The sequence below is a fragment of the Bufo bufo genome, chromosome 10 (assembly GCF_905171765.1).
Source record: "Bufo bufo chromosome 10, aBufBuf1.1, whole genome shotgun sequence".
NCBI lineage: Eukaryota > Metazoa > Chordata > Amphibia > Anura > Bufonidae > Bufo > Bufo bufo.
In genome coordinates, this window is record NC_053398.1 from 128,899,070 (window position 1) to 128,916,856 (window position 17,787).

At 42.5% G+C, this 17,787-nt stretch overlaps 1 protein-coding gene and 1 non-coding gene across 2 annotated transcripts; both read right to left on the bottom strand.

Annotated features, from left to right (window-relative positions):
• Positions 1 to 12,252: 12,252 nt before the first annotated feature.
• On the bottom strand, positions 12,253 to 17,619 carry LOC120980080 (60S ribosomal protein L13-like). The gene is made up of 4 exons (XM_040408950.1): positions 17,503 to 17,619; positions 16,844 to 16,976; positions 15,522 to 15,578; positions 12,253 to 12,441 (listed from the first exon to the last, which is right to left on the bottom strand). Exons 1-4 carry the CDS (start codon positions 17,604 to 17,606, stop codon positions 12,283 to 12,285), a joined length of 453 nt encoding a protein of 150 aa, XP_040264884.1. The 5' UTR covers positions 17,607 to 17,619; the 3' UTR covers positions 12,253 to 12,282.
• On the bottom strand, positions 17,347 to 17,433 carry LOC120981275. Its single transcript, XR_005774686.1, has one exon. It is a non-coding gene; the product is annotated as a small nucleolar RNA MBII-202 (small nucleolar RNA).
• Positions 17,620 to 17,787: the final 168 nt, after the last annotated feature.

Consider the following 17,787-nt stretch of genomic DNA (forward strand, 5'->3'; position numbering starts at 1 on the left):
CTGAAAGGTTTATCGACACTTTTTCTTTTAAGAGACAGCTAACCCCCTTTGAAATGGCCTTTTCCACCTCATCCATGCAATGGAGGAAGGTGGGCAGGCTCTATTCTCTAATCATATCCCCCACCATGACACCGAAACCAGCTTTTATCACCTCATGGGAAAAAGAATTGAACATTTCTCTGTCAGATGAAGAGGTACGAGCAGCAATCCTTACCTCATCCCATGGCTTCTCCCCATGTGTCCGACTGCAGGAAAGCCATTATAAGCTACTAACTCGCTGGTATAGAAGGCCAGAGTTCTTACACGCACGTGGCCTTTCACCTGACAGAGAATGTTGGAGATGCAAGGTCCATATAGGTTCTCTTTCCCATATATGGTTCACTTGCCCTCTGATCACCGCGTTCTGGAACAAAATTGAAACAGTGATCCAGTCCGTTTGTGATTCCACATTCACCCTGAAGATAGACCAAGTCTTGTTAGATAGAGGTAGCCCGAGTTATAGACCTTCTAAGCATAATCGAATCACTCATTTACTGGCGGCTGCTAGAGCCCTGATCCCGCTACACTGGCTTAGCCAATCCCCACCAACATACGAGGAGTGGCTGGTGAAAGTTAATCAAATCTGTAGATTTGAAGAATTGTCTAGCAAGATTAATAGGAAAAATGAGCACTTCCATAAAGTGTGGTCTCCCTGGTGGAGATTTCAAGATAGACCTTCTACATAAATCTGTAATCCAACCCCCCCCCCCCTTCCCTTTGATAATTCTCTTTTCATATAGACGCATATTATTGTATAGGTACAATGGTTTCTCCTTTGTACTGTATGGCTGGCTTTGAAACATTCAGTCAGATTTTAATGTATTTAACTATGCCTAGTCCAGCTGCGTCTGGCGTTATCTCTTTTCCTTCTGTCATACTATGCTATAGAGAAAAATGCACAGACACATTGTTTTGATGTGAATTTATTTCTATTAAATAAAGAAATAATAAAAAAAATAAAATGTAAAAAAAAAAGTGGTGGCCGAGAACCAACGTCACAATTATGGATGACTGAATGGACTTCGGATGAAACATCCGAAGTCGATTCAAATAAAACTTTGTTTGATAACTGTACGGAGCGGGAGCTCAGGAATTATAGCTGAAGCCGATAGTAACGGTAGAAGGTAAAAAGAGAAGACCAAGTGGCAGCCTTACATATTTGTTCAATATTTGCTCAATAGAGACGCTAGCCTAAGGCCTCATGCACACGACCGTGCCGTTTTTTGCGGTCCGCAAACCGCGGATCCGCAAAAAAAGGGAAGCCGCCCATTTGCGGAACGGAAGGCCCATTGTAGAAATGCCTATTCTTGTCCGCAAAATGCAGACAAGAATAGGACATGTTATATTGTTTTGGCGGGGCCACGGAACGGTGCAACAGATGCGGACAGCACACGGAGTGGAACCGAACTACGGTCGTGTGCATGAGGCCTAAGAACTAGAAACTGCATGAGTAGAATGTGCCTTCAAAGATAGAGGAGGAGGATTTCCCGAAAAGGAGTAAGTTCTGGCTATGGAACTTTTTGAGGCCATCTTACCCTTATTAATGCCAGAAAAAAAAGAACAAACAAAGCAGAGGACTTCCTCCAATCCTTGGTTACCTCTAGATAACGCATAAGACTTCTCCTCACATCTAGGCAGTGAAAAACCCTCTCTTCTTGGTTCTTGGGCTCAGTAAAAAAGGACGGAAGGACTATTTCTTGGAGCCTGTTACACTTGGACGGAACTTTTGATAAACAATTTGGATCTGGTCTAAGAATAACCATGTCATCTAGAATAGACATAAAAGGAGGATTGATAAATCTCGCTAACCCTTCTAGCAGATGTTGGTGCTACCAACAGGACTAGTTTAAAGGTAAGAAACTTCACTGAATAGGACGCCAAAGGCTCCCTCGTTAAGGAATTTAACATTAGGTTCAAATCCCAGGGGGGAACCTAGGTCCTCTCACTGGAACAATTCTGTCTACAGCCTTAAAGAATCTTACTATCCAAGGGTCAAAGGCAAAACTCTTTTCCCCAAGGCCAGAAAAGGCCAAAACCTGTACTTTAAGGGTACTCTTAGCTAACTCCATAGAAAACCCCCTCTGGAGAAACTCTAGGATCTGAACAATAGAAAATTCACAGGCCAAAGAACCTGCCGCTATCCTTGCAAAGGCTAGGAATTTCTTCCAAACTCTAGTGTAGATAGAATGTCACAAGTAAAGTAGATACTAGGGCTTCCGAAAATCCCTGACTAATCAGTAATGACCTCTCAAATTCCAGAGGGAAAAAAAAAAACAATGCAGCAGCACCCTGCAAATCAGATAAAGTACAACAATGCCATAGTCACAAAAATTATAGTGCTAATGCTACGCTTATTTATAAAGTGAGATGCTTGGCCAATGCATTTTGTACAAAACCATCTGAGCCGTCTGCCGTACGTCAAGGCGATCTCTGTTAGACGGGTCCTAACACTAAATACTACCTGTTATGCGTCATAATGGCCGCCATAAAATTCAGGGAGTGTTAGATCCACATGCATGCTGGATCCACTCTGCCCTTTACCATTTTTGGTGCCATAATGGCCTCCATTACAAGAGATGCAGGTACCAACATGCATGTGGATCCAACACTCCCTGAATTTTATGACGGCCATTATGGCGCATAACAGGTAGTATTTAGCGTTAGGACCCGTCTAACAGAGATCACCTTGACGTACGGCAGACAGGCTCAGATGGTTTTGTACAAAATGCATTGGCCAAGCATCTCACTTTATAAATAAGCGTAGCATTAGCACTATCATTTTTGTGACTATGGCATTGTTGTACTTTATCTAATTTGCAGGGTGCTGCTGTATTGTCTTTTTTTCCTCTAGGTCTTTGCCATGGCAGCGTGCACCTGCGCACTGGGAGGTGCTGACTAACCCCCTTTTTTTGCAGCTCTCAAATTCCAGGCCGTAAGGTGCAGACCCCTGACATTTGGATGACATACTGGGCCCTGCACTAGAAGGTCCGGGATTTCCAGGAGGATCCAAGACCGACATGTCTCGAGAGAAAACCATGCCCTCCTTGGCAAGAAGGGGTCAATCATGATCATTCTCGCACCCTCATCCCTGATCTTTTTGAGGGCTAGAGGAATCATCTGTAATGGGGTAGTCCCATTTCTGAAGAAAGACATCCACCCCATCTGGGAATTCTCTCGGGTTGAGAGAACAAAATTTCTCTACCTTCCTGTTCTCTCTTGTGGCAAATAGATCGATTGAGGGATTGCCCCAGTGATTTGCGATCTCTGCGAAGACTGAAGGGTTCAGGGACCATTCCCCCTGTCTCAACTGGTGACGGCTTAAGAAATCTGCCTGGCCTTTTATGTGGAGGGCAGAGAGATGACTGATCCGCTCCTCTATATTTTGGAATAACAGCTCGATGATTTATATAAGCTACTGCAGACTGGTTGTCCGACATTATCCTGACATGTTTTAGCTGTATAAAGGGCAACGCCGTCTTCAGAGCCAATCTTACTGCTAGCAGCTCTTTTCTGTTCGAGGAGAAAGTTCTTTGCATCGGGGACAATTGACCCTGAATGACTTGATCTAAGAAGTGGGCTTCCCATCCCCAAGGGCTGGCATCCTTTGTTACTACTACTGGGTCGGGGGAATTACTCCAAGGAATCCCCTGACTCAGATTCGCACTGTCTTCCCACCAGGACAGATCTTTTAGTGTCTTTTTGGAAATTCCTATCTCTGAATCCAAAGATCCCTCAATCTTCCTTAGTGATAGGCCTCATGCACACGACCGTTGTGTGTTTTGCGGTCCGCAGATTGCGGATTCGCAAAACACGGATGGCATCTGTGTGCGTTCCACCATTTGTGAAACGGCTCGGACAGCCATTAATATAACTGCCTATTCTTGTCCGCAAAACGGACAAGAATAGGACAGGTTATATATTTTTTGCGGACCACGGAACGGAGCAACGGATGCGGAAAGCACACGGATCTTTTGCGGCCCCATTGAAGTGAATGGGTCCGCATCCAAGCCGCAAATACTGCAGCTCGGATGCGGACCAAAGCAACGGTCGTGTTATGAGGCTATAGAAGAATTTCTTTCTGAAGTTGTCGAGTATGGAATTGGGCCCATTCCACCACCAGAATACAGGACTTTAGCGACCCCAGAACAGACATCGCTTTTTGGATTGTTAATTTTGAGGTCGATCGTACCATCGGCAACTTTGCCTGGATGCGCAATATCTTTTCTTGCATCAGAAAGACTCTGTGTCACTGAGTCTAGGCACAGACCTAGAAATACCCGAGTCTCTGGTACAATTCTGGATTTTTTTTTGATTTATAATCCATCCTAATTTTTCTAAGATCTGTCACCCTCTGCACGGCCATTACACAATTTTGCTGTGAGCTTGCTATGATTTGAAAATCGTCCAGATAAGGCAGGAATAAAATGTCCTCCTTTCTTATAAACAAGGCTATTTCTGCTACTACCTTCGTAAAAATCCTTGGGGCCATGGAAAGGCCAAACGGAAGAGCCTGAAATTGAAGGTGACGAACACTTCCCTCTATGATCACTGCCACTCTGAGGAACTGTTGATGTGCAGGATGAATGGGGATGTGGTAATATGCGTCTTTCAAATCTAGGACCGCCATAAAACATCTGGGATACAGGAGATGAACCGCTGATTTTACTGTCTTCATTTTGAATTTCTTGAAGAGAAAGAATTTGTTTAGTTGCTTTAAGTTTATAATTGTGCGAAAGGAGTTGTCTGGTTCCTTTACTAGAAAACAGAGTAGAGTAGAAACCCTTCCCCTGTTCTGCCACTAGGACTGGAATAAGCACCTGTTTTTCTAACAATTTTAATACTTCCATCTCCATAATCTGAGAGCCTCGAGCCCGTGACTACAAATTTTTGGGGAGGACATGCGTGAAATTCTAACTTTAAACCATCCCTTATGAGCCTCCTTAACCCAATCTCCTGCCATTCTTTCCCATGCGGGAAGGAAAAACTCCAGTCTTCCTCCCACCGAACTTCTGGAGTTATTGCTGTGATTGTTTTTTAGGCTGGGAGGAGGAACCTCCAAACAGGAAGCCCTTTCCCCCCAACCCTTTTAGATCTGGGATTTTGGTTTTTATCGCTAAATTGCCCCCTACCCTGAAATCTGGTTGATGAACGGAAGGGACGTCTGGTTCTTGCAAAGGGAGTTGTGGAGGCCCCAGGGGAAAACCCTGGAAACCTCTTTTTCTTATCTACTGCTTTCTCTAGTAGGGAATCTAGCTCTGGGCCAAACAAAAACTGACCTTGACAAGAAATTCTACACAATCTCTGTTTAGAGGACAAATCCCCCTCTCCAATTTTTCAACCAAAGAGCTCGGCGGGCAGAATTGGACAGGGAGGAAGCCCGTGCCGCCAGCTTTACCGAATCCACAGAGGCATCTGCGATGAAATCAACCGCCTTCTGTAGAGTAGGCAAAGAAGCTAAAATCTGCTCTCTTGGACATTCTAACCCCTCTAACCAAATACCCATGGATCTGGCTGTAACTGAGGCAGCAATATTAGATCTAAATGCTGAGGCTGCAGCCTCCCAAGTACTCTTTGGACAGGATTTTTTTTTTTTTTTTTTAAATCTAATGGGTCCCTCAGGAATCCCATATCCTCAAATGGTAAAGACTTTTTTTGAAATTTTCCATATGGCGACATCAATCTTTGGAGCCCTATCTCAAGAAGAAGAAGAAGAAGACTCTTCTTCAAAGGGATACTTTCTTTTAAACCCTTTGGTAATGAATGCTTTTTTATCCGGTCTCTTCCATTCTCTGTCAATGAGGGCTAACACACTCTTATGCAACGGGAAACATCTATGTCTTTACTCTCGAAGGCCCTCAAACCCTGAATCAACCACTGATTCATTTTCTTTAACATCATCTAAGTCCAGAGGGGAGCGAATAACCTTTAATAACTTGTCAGTGTCTTCAACTGGAAACAATGGCCTACCCTCCATGTCATCTTCCGAGGAAGAGGAATTTTCTGAGACGTCTGTTTCTAAAGCTTCCTATCAACTGAGGAATTCACTTCTGACCCCCAGTCCTCTACAGACTTCTTTAGGCGCTTACAAGACCTTAGGGAAACTTTCACCTCTGATCTGATAAGTGATTTAATATTCCTCAAAAAACACCTGGCGATTCTTCCGCCACTGTCTTTTTTATACACTGCAGGCACAGCTTCTTATCATATGAGGGCGACAGGGAACATCTATACAATGCACATTCCTTATTCTTTCTCTTAGCAAAAACTTTCTTAGGCCTTGTCTAGAGAAAGAACAACCATATTTCATTCTCATGTCAAATGTTGGGCAGTTACCCACTCCAAATCAGCCAAGTACTGGCGCCTGGATCTCTCCTTCTGCCGGGTCTGGCCTCTTTTTCTCCTCCATGTCTCAGAGCCAGGATGCTTGTCTGGCAAAAAGATGGGGTAGCTCAAATATAGCCTTGATGTGGAGGTATAGAACTCCTCACCTGGAGGATACTAATGTAAGAGGAGGAATAGCAGAGAAGACACCCAGTATACAGTCAGGTCCATAAATATTGGGACAACGACACAATTCTAACATTTTTGGCTCTATACACCACCACAATGGATTTGAAATGAAACAAACAAGATCTGCTTTAACTGCAGACTGTCAGCTTTAATTTGAGAGTATTTACATCCAAATCAGGTGAACGGTGCAGGAATTACAACAGTTTGCATATGTGCCTCCCACTTGTTAAGGGACCAAAAGTAATGGGACAATTGGCTTCTCAGCTGTTCCATGGCCAGGTGTGTGTTATTCCCTCATTATCCCAATTACAATGAGTAGATAAAAGGACCAGAGTTCATTTCCAGTCTGCTATTTACATTTGGAATCTGTTGCTGTCAACTCTCAAGATGAGATCCAAAGAGCTGTCACTATCAGAGAAGCAAGCCATCATTAGGCTGAAAAAACAAAACAAACCCATCAGAGAGATAGCAAAAACATTAGGCGTGGCCAAAACAACAGCTTGGAACATTCTTAAAAAGAAGGAACGCACCGGTGAGCTCAGCAACACCAAAAGACCACGGAAACAACTGTGGTGGATGACCGAAGAATTCTTTCCCTGGTGAAGAAAACACCCTTCACAACAGTTGGCCAGATCAAGAGCACTCTCCAGGAGGTAGGTGTATGTGTGTCAAAGTCAACAATCAAGAGAAGACTTCACCAGAGTGAATACAGAGGGTTCACCACAAGATGTAAACCATTGGTGAGCCTCAAAAACAGGAAGGCCAGATTAGAGTTTGCCAAACGACATCTAAAAAAGCCTTCACAGTTCTGGAACAACATCCTATGGACAGATGAGACCAAGATCAACATGTACCAGAGTGATGGGAGGAGAAGAGTATGGAGAAGGAAAGGAACTGCTCATGATCCTAAGCATAACACCTCATCAGTGAAGCATGGTGCTGGTAGTGTCATAGCGTGGGCATGTATGGCTGCCAATGGAACTGGTTCTCTTGTATTTATTGATGATGTGACTACTGACAAAAGCAGCAGGATGGATTCTGAAGTGTTTCAGGCAATATTATCTGCTCATATTCAGCCAAATGCTTCAGAACTCATTGGACGGCTCTTCACAGTGCAGATGGACAATGACCCAAAGCATACTGCAAAAGCAACCAAAGAGTTTTTTTAACCCCTTAGGGACGCACGACGTACCGGTACGGCATGTTTCCCGAGTCCTTAAGGACCCATGAGTCATGAGTTTAAAATGAGATTGCGGCGCTGCGGGGGTTAATCCGAACAGGATGCCGGCTGAAATCATTCAGCCGGCATCCTGTCACAATGCCGGGAGGAGGGGGGTCATATGACCCCCCCGTATCGGCGATCGCAGCAAACCGCAGGTCAATTCAAACTTTAAAATGCCCCATATAAAGTTTTTTTCACCCCCCCTGCACCCCTGAATGATTTTATGGCAGGGGGTGTTGCGGGCGGTGCATGAGGCGGGCGGTGCGGCAGGCGGGATCGCGATCCCCCGCCCGCCTCCTCTTGAATAATCATTTGTGGCCAGTGGTTATACCAGAGTGTCAGCACATTGCTGACACTCTGGTATAAACGGCTGACATCTGTGATGCGATGTCAGTTTAACCCTTTCCATACCGCGGTCCGTACGGACCGCGGTATGGAATAGCAGAGGTTAACAGTCGGGAGCTCCCTCCCTCTCCCTGCTGTGCCTTTGCAGCCCCCCGAGAGGATAGGGTGACAGAGGGAGGGAGCCCCCCCTCCTTACCCTTCCCCGTCTGCGAAGTTGTGGCCACAACTGGGCAGACGGGGAAGGTTCCCATGGCAACAGGACGCCTTCTCAGGCATCCTGCTGTCCATGGTGCTGAACAGATCTGTGCTAAAGGCATAGATCTGTTCAGACAAAGTGTAAGTAAAATACAGTACAATACCCTATATAGTGTACTGTACTGTATTATACAGACATCAGACCCACTGGATCTTCAAGAACCAAGTGGGTCTGGGTCAAAAAAAAAAAAAGGTGAAAAAAAAAAAAAGTGAAAAAAGTTGATAAAAAAAAAAAAAAAAAAACATCACTGAATAAAAAATAAAAAAGAATACACTACACATATTAGGTATCGCCGCGTCCGTAACGACCTGATCTATAAAATGGTCATTTTACTTTCCCCGCACAGTGAACGCCATAAAAATAAAAACTATGAGGAATTTGAAATTTTGCCCACCTTACTTCCCAAAAAAGGTAATAAAAGTGATCAAAAAAGTCGCATGTACGCCAATATAGTACCAATCAGCAATCAAACAGTCATCTCATCCCGCAAAAATCATACCCTACCCAAAATAATCGCCCAAAAACTGAAAAAAATATGGCTCTTAGACTATGGAAACACTAAAACATGATTTTTATTTTTTTTTAAATGAAATCATTGTGTAAAACTTGCATAAATAAAAAATAAGTATACATATTCGGTATCTCCGCGTCCGTATCGACCGGCTCTATAAAAATATCACATGACCTAACCCCTCAGGTGAACACCATAAAAAAATTTAAATAAAAACGGTGTAAAAAAAAGCTATTTTTTGTCATCTTACGTCACAAAAAGTCTAATAGCAAGCGATCAAAAAGTCATATGCACCCCAAAATAGTGCCAATCAAACAGTCATTTCATCCCACAAAAAATGAGACCCTACCTAAGATAATCGCCCAAAAACAAAAAAAAAATGGCTCTGAGACTATGGAGACACTAAAACATGATTTTTTTTGTTTCAAAAATGAAATCATTGTGTAAAACTTACATAAATAAAAAATTGTATACATATTAGGTATCGCCGCGTCCGTGACAACCTGCTCTATAAAAATACCACATGATCTAACCTGTCAGATGAATGTTGTAAATAACAAAAAAAAAAAAAAACGGTGCCAAAAAAGCTATTTCTTGTTACCTTGCCTCATAAAAAGTCTAATATAGAGCAACCAAAAATCATATGTACCCTAAACTAGTACCAACAAAACTGCCACCCTATCCCGTAGTTTCTAAAATGGGGTCACTTTTTTGGAGTTTCTACTCTAGGGGTGCATCAGGGGGGCTTCAAATGGGACATGGTGTCAAAAAAAAACAGTCCAGCAAAATCTGCCTTCCAAAAACCATACGGCGCAACTTTCCCTCTACGCCCTACTGTGTGCCCGTACAGCAGTTTACGGCCACATATGGGGTGTTTCTGCAAACTACAGAAACGGGGCAATAAATAGCATTTTGTTTGGCTGTTAACCCTTGCTTTGTTACTGGAAAAAATGGAATATTTGCCAAAAAATTGAAATTCTCAAATTTCATCTCCATTTGCCAATAACTCTTGTGCAACACCTAAAGGGTTAACAAAGTTTGTAAAATCAGTTTTGAATACCTTGAGGGGTGTAGTTTATAGAATGGGGTCATTTTTGGGAGGTTTCTATTATGTAAGCCTCACAAAGTGACTTCAGACCTGAACTGGTCCCTAAAAAGTGGGTTTTTGAAAATTTCTAAAAAAATTCACCAAAAACCATCCCCCAAAAATAAAATATCATTCCCAAATTGATCCAAACATGAAGTAGACATATGGGGAATGTTAAGTAATAATTATTACTATGTATTATAAAAGTAGAGAAATTGAAACTTGGAAATTTGCAATTTCTTTACAAATTTTTGGTAAATTGGGTATTTTTTTTTATAAATAAAAATTATTTTTTTTTACTTCATTTTACCAGTGTCATGAAGTACAATATGTGACGAAAAAACAATCTCAGAATGGCCTGGATAAGTCAAAGCGTTTTAAAGTTATCAGCACTTAAAGTGACACTGGTCAGATTTGCAAAAAATGGCCTGGTCCTTAAGGTGAAATAGGGCTGAGTCCTTGAGGGGTTAAGGGAAAGAAGTGGAATGTTATGCAATGGCCAAGTCAATCACCTGCCCTGAATCCGATTGAGCTGCATTTCACTTGCTGAAGACAAAACTGAAAGGAAAATGCCCCAAGAACAAGCAGGAACTGAGGACAGTTGCAGTAGAGGCCTGGCAGAGCATCACCAGGGATGAAACCCAGCGTCTGGTGATGTCTATGCGTTCCAGACTTCAGGCTGTAATTGACTGCAAAGGATTTGCAACCAAGTATTAAAAAGTGAAAGTTTGATTTATGATTATTATTCAGTCCCATTACTTTTGGTCCATTAACAAGTGGGAGGCACATATGCAAACTGTTGTAATTCCTGCACCGTTCACCTGATTTGGATGATAATACCCTCAAATTAAAGCTGACAGTCTGCAGGTAAAGCACATCTTGTTCGTTTCATTTCAAATCCATTGTGGTGATGTATAGAGCCAAAAAATGTTAGAATTGTGTCGATGTCCCAATATTTATGGACCTGATATATATATATATATATATACATACACACACACAGTACAGACCAAAAGTTTGGACACACCTCATTCAAAGAGTTTTCTTTATTTTCATGACTATGAAGGCATCAAAACTATGAATTAACACATGTGGAATTATATACATAACAAACAAGTGTGAAACAACTGAAAATATGTTATATTCTAGGCTCTTCAAAATAGCCACCTTTTGCTTTGATTACTGCTTTGCACACTCTTGGCATTCTCTTGATGAGCTTCAAGAGGTAGTCCCCTTAAATAGTTTTCACTTCACAGGTGCGCCCTGTCAGGTTTAATAAGTGGGATTTCTTGCCTTATAAATGGTGTTGGGACCATCAGTTGCGTTGAGGAGAAGTCAGGTGGATACACAGCTGATAGTCCTACTGAATAGACTGTTAGAATTTGTATTATGGCAAGAAAAAAGCAGCTAATAAAGAAAAACGAGTGGCCATCATTACTTTGAGAAATAAAGGTCAGCCAGTCAGCCGAAAAATTGGGAAAACTTTGAAAGTAAGGGCTATTTGACCATGAAGGAGAGTGATGGGGTGCTGCGCCAGATGACCTGGCCTCCACAGTCACCGGACCTGAACCCAATCGAGATGGTTTGGGGTGAGCTGGACCGCAGAGTGAAGGCAAAAGGGCCAACAAGTGCTAAGCATCTCTGGGAACTCCTTCAAGACTGTTGGAAGACCATTTCAGGGGACTACCTCTTGAAGCTCATCAAGAGAATGCCAAGAGTGTGCAAAGCAGTAATCAAAGCAAAAGGTGGCTACTTTGAAGAACCTAGAATATGACATATTTTCAGTTGTTTCACACTTGTTTGTTATGTATATTATTCCACATGTGTTAATTCATAGTTTTGATGCCTTCATAGTCATGAAAATAAAGAAAACTCTTTGACTGAGAAGGTGTGTCCAAACTTTTGGTCTGTACTGTAAAATTATATATATATATATATATATATATAGCAGCCTTACAACCACGCCTGGAATTCTGACCTCTCTTTGCCACATTGTAAAGACTTTAGCTCCACATCAGGCCCTCTCTACATCACTCATTACAGTCATAAGCTCAGTCTGCATGTTAAACATGCAGATTTTAGTAAAGATTCAGTAAACTGCTTGGATCCATTTATCTGCTTACGGGACATGAAGTCTCACTACAGTCAATGCCAACAACCTTGTCCTTTATCCTGTAGGTGGAAGCAAAATAACCCAGCGCCCAAGGTGCCCTCACACAAGGAATTCTGCGACTCCCGGCGGTGGTTCCAAGACATATGAAAAACTCAAGGACAGCATTATCGAACATTTTGTTTTATTAACAATTCTAGGTTTATTTTTTCTTCTCCACATCCTGTTCTGCAGCTTCCTTGGCTCTCTTGGCACGGATGCTGAAGAGCCGGGCATTGGCACGTGCCATACACAGACTGGCAAATGCTTTGAAGTTCTTCTCTTCCTCTGTGATGATTCTTGGTTTTTCTTTCTTGTACACCTAAAAGAAAAGAAAAATAGTGAAATCCTCAGCTCGTACGTACACTATGAGATATGACAACTCAAGCCCATCATCCACAAAGTACCAAGAAACCTGCCAGGGAACAGTGTCCATCAGCACTATCCAAAAGGTCCAGATTGTTTTCAACCAGACACATTTAAAAGGGGTATTCTTATCCTAGACCTAGATATTTATGTCTGACTGAGGTGGGTTCCAATCATGAGAGATCCTACCTGCTGCTGTGAATGGAGAGATGGATGTGCATATCTCACATTAACTTCTATGAGTTCTAAATATGTGAGGTCTCTCAAAACTCTGATGAAGTGCATGGAGACATGAGCGACCGCCTGCATTCAGTGACCCCTGCCTATCAGATGTTCATAACATACCCTGTGGATATGCCATAAATGTCTAAGATAAGAATACACTTTTAAAGTGGCTTCCGGGACAAACTCATTGATCTATCCCGAGGATGGGTCAATGAGATCAGCGGGGGTCTCACACCCATCAGCAGTTAGCAGCTGCTGGTTCCGGAATATCACAGCGCGGTACACTGTAGCAGCCGGTTACAAACAACTGCAGTGTTACGGCTATTTACACTTTTGGCCCAAAACCTGCAGCTGTTGCCAACAGCCGATTGGTCGGGATACTGGGTGTTAGACTCAGACAAACCTCTTTTTTTTTATCAGATATCTTTTTTATAATTTCCTTTCAGGCAGGCAAATAATATATACATTATGTTCACAGTTACAAGCATAATTTAAACAATCAAGTATCACTGTCTTTTTTTTTTTTTTTGTCCTTTTTGTTTTAACGCAACAAACTGAAGTGACCAAACAATAGTCGACTATAACACCCCAACTACAAACCTCATATTTATCATGCATCTTATGGATTGGCTAGATCATCAATACAAAGGATCTAGGGTCTGTTTACTTGGCTGCAGCAGTGACACCGTGCCAAAAACACAAAACTGCTGCAGCAATCACTGGCCTCAGCAGTGCACCAATGAGGCCAGCGTTGTAGTCATTGCTGCAGCTGGGTAAACATGTCCTGGCCAAGAGAACAGCAATGGTGGTGGCAGCATCTGCCAGGTGAGTAGTAATCACCTATTTAATGCAAGTGGATCCTATGTTGTCTGGTTTCTTTCAGAAACTGGACAACCCTTTTTGGGCTTTAACCCCTTAAGGACTCAGCCCTATTTCACCTTAAGGACTTGGCCATTTTTTGCAAATCTGACCAGTGTCACTTTAAGTGCTGATAACTTTAAAACGCTTTGACTTATCCAGGCCATTCTGAGACTGTTTTTTCGTCACATATTGTACTTCATGACACTGGTAAAATTTGTAAAAAAAATATAATTTTTATTTCTAAAAAAAAAAAAAAAACATACCAAAATTTACCAAAAATTTGTAAAAAATTGCAAATTTCCAAGTTTCAATTTCTCTACTTCTATAATACATAGTAATACCCCCAAAAATAGTTATTACTTTACATTTCCCATATGTCTACTTCATGTTTGGATCATTTTGGGAATGATATTTTATTTTTTGGGGATGTTTAGAAGTTTAGAAGCAAATCTTGAAATTTTTCAGAACTTTTCAAAAACCCAATTTTTAGGGACCAGTTCAGGTCTGAAGTCACTTTGTGAGGCTTACATAATAGAAACCACCCAAAAATGACCCCATTCTATAAACTACACCCCTCAGGGTATTCAAAACTGATTTTACAAACTTTGTTTACCCTTTAGGTATTCCACAAGAATTAATGGAAAATAGAGATACAATTTCAAAATGTCACTTTTTTGGCAGATTTTCCATTTTAATAATCTTTTTCCAGTTACAAAGCAAGGGTTAACAGCCAAACCAAACTCAATATTTATGGCCCCGATTCTGTAGTTTACAGAAACACCCCATATGTGGTCGTAAACCGCTGTACGGGCACACGGCAGGGCGCAGAAGGAAAGGAATGCCATACGTTTTTTGGAAGGCAGGTTTTGCTGGACTGGTTTTTGACACCATGTCCCATTTGAAGCCCCCCTGATGCACCCCTAGAGTAGAAACTCCAAAAAGTGGCCCCATTTTAGAAACTACGGGATAGGGTGGCAGTATTGCTGGTACTAGTTTAGGGTACATATGATTTTTGGTTGCTCTATATTACACTTTTTGTGAGGCACGGTAACAAGAAATGGCTGTTTTGGCACAGTTTTTATTTTTTGCTATTTACAACATTCGTCTGACAGGTTAGATCATGTGATATTTTTATAGACCAGGTTGTCACAGACGCTGCGATACATAAATTTAAAAAAAGTATACATATTAGGTAAGTTTTACACAATGATTTCATTTTTGAAGCAAAAAAAAATAATCATGTTTTAGTGTTTCCATAGTCTGAGAGCCATAATTTTTTCAGTTTTTGGGCGATTACCTTGGGTAGGGTATGATTTTTGCGGGATGAGATGACGGTTTTATTGGCACTATTTTGGGGTGCGTGTGACTTTTTGATCGCTTGCTATTACACTTTTTGTGATGTAAGGTGACAAAAAATTGTTTATTTAACAGTTTTTATTTTTTACGGTGTTCATCTGAGGGGTTAGGTCATGTGATATGTTTATAGAGCCGGTCGATACAGACACAGCGATACCTGTCTACTTTTTTTTTACTTTATTTGGGGAAAATGACGTTTTTGTTTATTTTTACTTGAAACTTAATTTTTTTGGGGGGGAAAACTTTATTTTTTCAACTTTTTTTATCACTTCATTTTTTGTCCCACTTTGGGACTTTAATATTTTGGGGGTCTAACCCCCTTTACAATGCATTCCAATACTTCTGTATTGGAATGCATTGGCTGTATGAGTAATACTGTGTGTATTACTCATACAGCTTCCGGCCTGTGAGATCCAGGGGGCTGGATCTCACAGGCACGTCACAGGAAGGCATCGAGCTGCCTTCCATGCCATCGGGTCCCCCCCACAGCCCCATGGGGACCCGATGGCACCGCGGACCACCGCACCAGGTCTGAATTGACCTGCGGTTTGCGGTGATCACCGCAATCAAGAATGAGAAATTGTAAGAACTTACACTGCGGATAGGCATGACTGTGCCCTTAAGTTGAGTGGCCATCTTCAATTCTTCAGCCTGGAAAGGGAAAGAATAAGTATGTTGTAGAGACCACGCAAGAATCAAGATTTAATTTTCAACTTGAAAGCTCAAACAAAAGATCAGAGCTAAACACATACTGGAGACCTCATCCTCCGACTGTAGATTTAAAGGGGTATTCCCACATCAAAGTGAAGGAATGTTGCTAGGACATGCTACAACTTTATGATTAGTACAAATCCATTCTCAAGAACTTTCACGATCTTGAAGGAAAGGGCACGGCGCTCATGTACAGCTGCAGTAGCAGCGCTGAAGGGACATACTGCATCTACTGCACCACGGACAGAGCTGTGGATTTCCGGAGCTACATTGAAACAGATCGGCACAGGTGCAGAGTGTTAGACCCCAGCCGTACAGAGGATAAGCCATCAATAACAAAATCCTGAAATATCCCACTCCCAGGTGGGCAGGGAACAGCTACACGACCCTATTCGCCTGAAAGGAGATCTGCTGGAGTTTCCTGCACAGAGGATGTAAGGGCTGTTCTGTGCAGGGAAAAACAATGGAGAGGCAGCGCCACATAAGCCTGTGGACCATCAACTATCAGTGGGGGTGTCAGAAGTTGGACCCCAACTGATCAAAATGACAGCGTTGCCTAGCAACATTTCACTAACCAAATAACTGAATGCTAAGAACATAAAAGGCCAATTTGAGTCTTGTCAGGCGTTCACACTAGCGTTTTTTCTGGATCCGGCAGGATTCAGCAAAAAAGGCTTCCGTTACTGATAATACAACCATCTGCATCCGTTATGAACGGATCCGGTTGTATCATCTTTAACATTGCCAAGACGGATCCGTCATGAACTCTATTGAAAGTCAATGGGGGATGGATCAGTTTTCTATTGTGTCAGAGAAAACGGATCCATCCCCATTGACTTGCATTGGGGGTCATGACGGATCCGTCTTGCTCTGCATCCCAGGACGGAAAGCAAAATACATGTTGCAGTTTGCTCTCCGGTATGGAAACGCAACTAAACCGAACAGAATGCATTTTGGAGCGTTCAGTTCTGTCCCTATTAACAATGAATGGGGACAAAACTGAAGCGTTTTTTTTCCGTATTGAGCTCCTATGATGGCACTCAATACCGGAAAACTAGTGTGAAAGTAGCCTTCCATGTGCTCCACAGAGCAGCAAGTACAAAAACTAAAATAATTGTAAATGAAATCTAAAAATAGTTATAAAGGTTTACAGAAATCAGTAACACTTTAGTCATCATCCAGACTGGTGGCTGAACACGACTTACAGAGCCGTCTCCCTTCTTGGGTGCAGAGGGTTTGCGTGGGAAGATGATCAGTTTGGAGCGGTACTCTTTCAGTCTCTGCACATTGGCCTGCAGGGATTCTGTGATGATCTGGCAGTGTAATAATGCCACCGATTACCCGACGAACGAACAAATGCTCATTTATCAGGCAATCATGTAAGCTTAAAAATCACAGCTTGCTGGCGGCAGATTGTGCCATCTTAATCTATATCTACTACTGGCAAACAAGTTATTATGGGGATGAATGATGGTATTAGCGATCGCTCCTCCCCATACAGTGGAGGAGATTGCTGCATGTAATAGCAGCGTTCTCCTCCACTAACGAGTAGGCAATTGTTGGGAAGGAATGCTACCTTCTCGACAATCGCCTGCCTGATCTGCTAGTGTAATACTAGCCTAACCCATGGACAACAGCGACCAATCTGCCTAACACACCGACACCCCAGTGATGCCAGGCAGTGATCTAGCAGTAATCATCCGGTCACACAACGCAGTCTACAGTCATCAGGTGGAAAGGGGTTCAAATATGGAGTCATCACAGAAGCTGCAGAGATTCCGGAGAATTTGTCATCATCTGACTGTAGACCTGCGCCACACACTGCAAACCCAGAGCCCTTCCCCAGATCTGTCCGTCAACTGACCTGCGGATCTTTCTGGCGGGCTGGTTAAACCAGGTGGCCACTCGCCGCTGCCAGTCCTTGTGGAAGTGAGGCTTCAAGATCATGCCATTCCTGCTGGGGGCCATGGCGACTTAATCCCTAAAGACAGAGGGAAAAAAACACATTAGTATATCTGTACAGAGCCTATATACATCTATAGACATACATACACACCGATGAATGGTAAGACATAGCAACAGTCAGGTCACAGTTTAAGGGTCCATCGGTCGGCCACCAACCCCCCCTCCCCCCGATCAGCTGAGTCGT